This window comes from Alexandromys fortis, unplaced genomic scaffold (assembly GCF_014885135.2).
Source record: "Alexandromys fortis isolate MF-2015 unplaced genomic scaffold, M_Fortis_MF-2015_v1.1 scaffold_263, whole genome shotgun sequence".
Taxonomy (NCBI): domain Eukaryota; kingdom Metazoa; phylum Chordata; class Mammalia; order Rodentia; family Cricetidae; genus Alexandromys; species Alexandromys fortis.
The window spans coordinates 1055381-1061819 of NW_026068165.1; the positions used below are offsets into that span (position 1 = coordinate 1055381).

At 50.2% G+C, this 6439-nt stretch overlaps 1 protein-coding gene across 1 annotated transcript; it reads left to right on the plus strand.

Moving 5' to 3' along the window:
- Positions 1–586: 586 nt before the first annotated feature.
- Positions 587–6423, plus strand: Nabp2 (nucleic acid binding protein 2). Its single transcript, XM_050128216.1, has 7 exons — positions 587–736; positions 1121–1222; positions 1634–1772; positions 1873–1944; positions 2111–2192; positions 2287–2350; positions 5900–6423. Exons 2-7 carry the CDS (start codon positions 1144–1146, stop codon positions 6097–6099), a joined length of 636 nt encoding a protein of 211 aa, XP_049984173.1. The 5' UTR covers positions 587–736; positions 1121–1143; the 3' UTR covers positions 6100–6423.
- Positions 6424–6439: the final 16 nt, after the last annotated feature.

Sequence of the window (6439 nt, forward strand, 5' to 3'; positions counted from 1 at the left end):
AATAAATAGATGAAGTAAATTCCTGCCTTGTCTTAGGCATTGCTTTTTACCGAACTTTCCATTTTCATGTATAAAAATGAAATTTTTGTTTTTTTTGTTTTGTTTTTTTCGAGACAGGGTTTCTCTGTGGCTTTGGAGCCTGTCCTGGAACTAGCTCTGTAGACCAGGCTGGTCTCGAACTCACAGAGATCTGCCTGCCTCTGCCTCCCGAGTGCTGGGATTAAAGGCGCGCGCCACCATCGCCCGGCAAAATGGAATTTATTTAAGAATTAAAGAGAAAAGAAGCGAAGAGACAGGCTGGGATTCAAACTTTTGTCCGCTGCATTCCAAAACCCTTGGACCTTTTCTCCATTGTGCCACTACTTGAAAAAGAAAAAAAAAAAACTCTTGAGAGCTTGAAGTCCTTTCTCTGAGCCAAAGGAATGATTGCTAGTTGAGGCGCCCCCTGGTGGTCCGTCCATCTTTTCTTCTACGGAAGTAATCTCCCTCAAGGCTCCTTTAAAGCCTAAGCCCGCCCCGTTCGCGGCGCGTGAATATCGGAGTCTGATTGGAGGGGCGGTGGCTGGAGGCGGGACACTGGAGAGCGCCTCGGTCCCTATTGGCTGGAGAAGGTCAGGGGACACTTCCGGGAATGTTTGCGCTCCCGCGTTCCACTCCGCAGCATCCGGGGGCAGCTAGCCCCCTGGCTCCCCCTGCGGGTGGCTTGGCGGTGTGCACGGTCCCGCCTGCCGGCTGGGTGGGTGGTGGGCTGTGGGTGGGGAGGGGATGGTCCGAGTTCTGGGTGTGGGATGAGGGTTCAGGAAGATCTGCGGAGTAAGATTCTGGTCCCTGGCTCTGCACCGAGTTCCCTAGGAGTCTCCTTTAGCCTCCCTGCTTCGGAGCGTGAGACTAAAAGCATCCTGACCGAGGGAGGGCCAGCCCCTAAGCATCTTATCCAGAGATCTCTGAGTTCTGATCTTGAAGTACGAGGCCCCCAGGGAAGTTCGTTTCTCACCTCCTAGAAGGGTTAGAGAAGGACCAAGGCTGCCGGATCCCCGCCTGGTGTGGTGGGTAGGCCAAGCGGGAGCATGGGGACGAAGGCTCCAGACCTTGAGCCTTCATCTCCCGTTTCCACTTCCAGCGGGGTGCCGCGGTTCGGGAAGCATGACGACCGAGACCTTCGTGAAGGATATCAAGCCCGGGCTCAAGAACCTGAACCTCATCTTCATTGTACTGGAGACAGGTGGCTATGCATGCGCAGTGGACTCGGGGGGGTGGGGGGCGCAAACGGGGAGGAGCATGGAGAGTGGGGACACACGGGACCAAGGCCTGCGTTCTGAACTTGTTGCCTGCACTGGGAGGAGACTCCCCAAAGCCCTCTAATCCCTCAGACCTGCTGGCACAGGAGCTAGCTGCCCGTGGGAAGAGAGTAGCCAGAACTCTAGAGAGCCTAATGCCTCAAGAGCCACGCGGGCCTTTTCCACTCAGGGCTCTCTCCATGGTGCTGGACCCTCCTCTCTCACCCCACACCCACGCATAACCTCCTGCCTCCAAGGAGGGATATGAGCTTTGCTCAGCGTCTACACTTTCACCTCACTCAAACAATACCCAGACTTCCGCTACCACCACACCACTTGTATTTCTTCCCTCAAAGGCCGAGTGACTAAGACCAAGGACGGGCACGAGGTTCGGACCTGTAAAGTAGCAGACAAAACGGGCAGCATCAATATCTCGGTGTGGGACGATGTGGGCAACCTAATCCAGCCTGGCGACATTATCCGACTCACCAAAGGGTAAGTCAAGGCTCCTAGCAGCAACAGCTGGAGGATGTGGTTAAAAGTCCCTACGCTTTTCTCAAGACTGAATCCTGCTTGCCCCCACTCCACCCCACAGGTATGCTTCCGTGTTCAAGGGTTGCCTGACACTATACACCGGCCGTGGGGGCGATCTGCAGAAGATTGGCGAGTAAGTTCTGCCTTGGGGATTTGGGTTAGCACTAGTTGCTCCAAGTCGGAAAGTTACGGTTTCCCAGAAGGCATCGCAGACAAGCCTGTGCAGGCCACACACCTGAGGGCCGGATTTGTCTGTGGCCCAAAAGATGACTCCAAGGCTTTGGCTTCTTTCCTTGCAGATTCTGCATGGTTTATTCCGAAGTTCCTAATTTCAGTGAGCCCAGTCCAGAATATAACACTCAGCAGGCGCCCAACAAATCGGTGAGTCCCGGGTCTGGAGAAGAGGTGCAAATCAGCGTGGTGCTGAGGAGGGTCTGAGTGTGTGACCGACCGGCCTGTCAATCTGTGCTTTCAGGTGCAGAACGACAGTGGCCCTGCTGCCCCGCCAGCTACCACAGGACCCCCTGCTGCCTCTCCAGGTAAATAAGCCCATTTCTTTCTGCCCACCTGTCCCTTCTCTCAAGGCTACTGTCTACCACCTAGGTCTCCCTGTGCCTTCATTTGCATAATCTCCTCAGTAGTGTTGAGACATGGGGACCGGTCCCATCCACGGACAGAGCTACAAGGCGCTCTCTCCTTTTTTTTTTATTTTATTTTTTTTTCGCTCTCTCCTTTTGTCACGAGTCAAAAATAAAAGGGAAATGCTTTCTCCACAGTTGCCAATGACTATTGAGAGCAAACAAGTTTATATCGACCATATTTAAAATATTCTTTTAATAAGTCCATATATACACACTCATATATATCAATATATGTAGTCATAAATTACTAAGTGATGGGACTACATTCGGAGAAAGAGTTACATACACACATCCCTTGATTGTGTGGTCTACTACATCCCTAAGCTATGTGGCATGACCTATGGTTTTCTTTTTAGTTTGTCGTTTTCCTTCCTTTTTCTTTTTCTTTCTTTTAATACAAGGTAGGCCAGGCTGGCCCAAATTCACAAAGAATTCCCTGCTTAGGTCTCACTAAGGGATTAAAGGCATATGCTACAATTTTAAAAATCATTATATTGTTATTTAAGTTTTCATGAGCATAAGCCCAGCACCGGGGAGATGAGACCAAAGAATTGTCACAAGTGCCTAGCAGTGGTGATGCACACCTTTAATCCCACACTTGGGAGGCAGAGGCAGAGGCAGGTGGGTCTCAGAGTTCAAGGCCTGCCTGGTCTACAGAATGAATTCCAGGACAGCCAGAGCTACATAGAGAAACCCTATGTTGAAGAAACAAAAACTAAACAAAAACCAAAAAGAACGGTAAATACTTACGCAGTCACATATGATCACATGGTAACTGATTATAAGCGATATGACCCATAACTGTGTGCTGCGCCTTTTTAAGGCCCACCGCTCTTCAGGCTGCTTTAACTGCATCACTGCAAACACATCCTGTTGCCTTACGCTGCAACTGCTCTGGCTGCAGTAGCAGTAGGCAATGGGAAGTTTTTGATGTGTTGTAGCCAGCCAGGTCACAGAGCTAGTTCCAGGTCAGCCAGGACTACACAGAAAAGCCCTGTCTCGAAAAGAAAAAAAGTGATTTTTTTTAAATCTATTTTTACTTTATATGTATGTTTTGCCTACATGTATGTCTGTACCACATGCATGCAATGCCCAAGGAGGCCAGAAGAGGGTCATAGATCCCCTGAAACTAGAGTTACAGATGGTTGTTAGCTGCAGTGTGGATGCTGGGAGCCAAACCTGGGTCAGCTGGAAAAGTAGCCAGTGCCTAAGCCATTTGTGGCTGTCTTGCTTTGTCTGGCTGTCGCTGAGACCAAAGGCTATGTATCCAATCACAAGCAAAGAGAATGAATTTGTGCTTTCATGCTGGAGCTCAGCTCTTAGAATGAGCCACCCAAGCCCGGCACAGCAGTCTACACCCTTAAAATGAGCCACCCACAGTGGACTGAGTCTTCCCATGTGATTAAGTTAATTATAGTCCCTGGCAGACAGTCCCTCATTTGATATGTGACTGTATATATATCACCTACTGGTTCTGGCTTTATGGAGAACCTCCAATGGTATAATACAAATCGATGCTATTTCATCACACTATAAAAATTAGCATCTGCGGTGGCACATGCATTTACTCCCAGCACTCGGGAAACAGAGGCAGGTGGGTCTCTGAGTTTGAGGCCAACATGGTCTACAAAGTGAGTTCCAGGACATCCAGAGCTGTTACACAGAAACACCCTGTCTCAAACACACACACACATACACAATCAGCATCTCTGTTTTCAGTTGAAAATGACTTAAGGGCTAGAGAGATGGCTTGTTGGTTTAGAGCACTGGCTGCCCGTGTAGAGGGCCTGGTTTGGTTCCCAGCACTCTTTCATGGCAGCTCTAGTTCCAGGAGATCCAGCACAATTTTTGGCCTTATGTGTCCTGGTCAGCTAATGTGGGCACTCATGTGGAAGTCAGAGGACAGCTTGTGGGTGTCAGTTCTACTGTGTGGGTTCTGAGGACAGAACCCAAGCCGTCAGGTTTGGCAGCCGCTGTCCTTATCCGCTGAGCCATCTTGCCAGCCTCATGACAGTATTGTAGTAGTGGCGATGGTGGCTGTTTTAAAATAGGTCTCATGTTTTAAAATAGGCCTAGAACTCCTAATCTCCCTGGTGTGTGTGTTGGGGGGTTGCAGGTAGGGGGCTCCATGCTCAGTGTCGTGCTAGGGGTCAGCCCCAGTGATTTGTGATCGCCAGGCATCTTAGTTCCCCTCTGTTGTAAGTTATCCTGGCAGCTAGCAGTGCAGGGGAGGAAGGACTTTCTAGTTCACAGATCCAGGTTACATGTAGTCCATCAGTGAACAGAAAACAAACAGCTGGCCACATGATGTGCACGGTCAGGAACAGAGAAATGGTGCTGCCCACAGTGGGCTGGGTCCTCCCACATCATTAATTACAATCTCCCATTGACATACCCACAGGCCAACCAACATAGACATCCTTCTTGCCTCTTGCCATCCTCCCAGGTGATTCTAAGCTGTCAAGTTGGTATCATAAGAAACCATCACACATGCTGGGCAGTGGTGGCGCACACCTTTAATCCCAGCACTCGGGAGGCAGAGGCAGGCGGATCTCTGTGAGTTCAAAGCCAACCTAGGGAAGGGCGGAGACGATATAGTAACTGGTGTTTCATCATCTCACATTTGTGACTCCATTTAAATATTTAAAGTATAGAGGTGTTGGGATCAGCAAGATGGTTCAGGAGCTACTCGACATCAAGCCTGACAACCTGAGTTCAATCCCCAGCGCATCCACATGGTAGACTTCTGAAAGTCGTATGCATGTACACACACACAGGCGTACACACAGTAAATACGGACTATATGTGGGGGGACAGGATGTGATAAACAGCTAAGAGGCTCCGCAGTGGTAGAGGGATTTTCACTGAACAGAAACCTCAGCCCTTCTGCCCATGCTGCTCCATTTACGATCACCTTGGGCCTTAGGACATTTTTCAGAGCCTTGAACCAAACAGCTAATTCCAGGTGTGATTCCCAAAGAACATATACCAGAGTTCATGTAGCAGCTCCCAAAACTACCAAAGGATACCATTCGTATCTGTAGTCTGTTGCTTACTGCACTCTATTTATTCAGAACTGCCTGCCTAGGGGATGGTGCCACCCACAGTGGACGGGGTCTTCCCACAGCATTAATTACAGTCCCCTATATTCACACCCAACAATGTAGACAGTCCCTCACTGACACTTCCCAGGAGACTCTAGGTTGTGTCAAGCTGACAGTTAAAATTATCAAGCCTTCCCTGTCATGATGGTCATGGACTTACCCACTGAACTGGAAACCCAAAAATTGAGGCTAGGGCCCCATTCATACTCACGACAGTCTTTTTATGCTTGGTCAGCACTCAGGCAGCTGTGCGTGACGACCCATCCACTCGCGGGGCGTGGAAGTAGGCCTTGAGGATGGGCTCTTACCTAAACTAATTCTGTATTTCTTCTCCCATGACCAGCTTCTGAGAGCCAGAACGGGAATGGACTGAGCACCCCACCAGGCCCTGGTGGCGGCCCCCACCCCTCTCACACTCCCTCACATCCCCCCAGCACCCGAATCACTCGAAGCCAACCCAACCACACACCTTCTGGCCTTCCCGGCCCCTCCAGCAACCCTGTCAGCAATGGCAAAGAAACCCGCAGGACCAGCAAGAGATAGCAAGAAATGAGTTCTCTCCTTCCGCCACAACCACGACCCACGCCATCTCTGCCAGAGAACAAGAGTCTTCTACTGGGCTGCTGGCTTTGAGACTGGAGGGTGGAGTTGATTGTATTTCAGCCACTACGTTTCTCTGAGGGGTGCTGAGCAGTGGCCTTGTGCACCTCAAGCTCATGCCTTCCTTGTCCTGCTGACGCTGCCTGTCCCCTGGGATCCAGAGCCCTCTGCCTGCCCTCCTTCCTCTGGAAAAGACAGTCTGCTTTTTTGTGTGGGATACAAGGGTCTAACTGAAAACCCTCCTTCCTAATAAATGCACCCACTCTCTTCTGGACTCCTTTTG

What these genes read in the sequence shown, in the direction of transcription:
- Nabp2 (XM_050128216.1), top strand. Translation starts at nt 1,144, where the DNA reads ATGACGACCGAGACCTTCGTGAAGGATATCAAGCCCGGGCTCAAGAAC. An exon ending in GATCTGCAGAAGATTGGCGA is followed by an intron (nt 1,945 to 2,110) that starts GTAAGTTCTGCC and finishes CTTTCCTTGCAG; the next exon opens with ATTCTGCATGGTTTATTCCG. An exon ending in ACCCCCTGCTGCCTCTCCAG is followed by an intron (nt 2,351 to 5,899) that starts GTAAATAAGCCC and finishes TCCCATGACCAG; the next exon opens with CTTCTGAGAGCCAGAACGGG.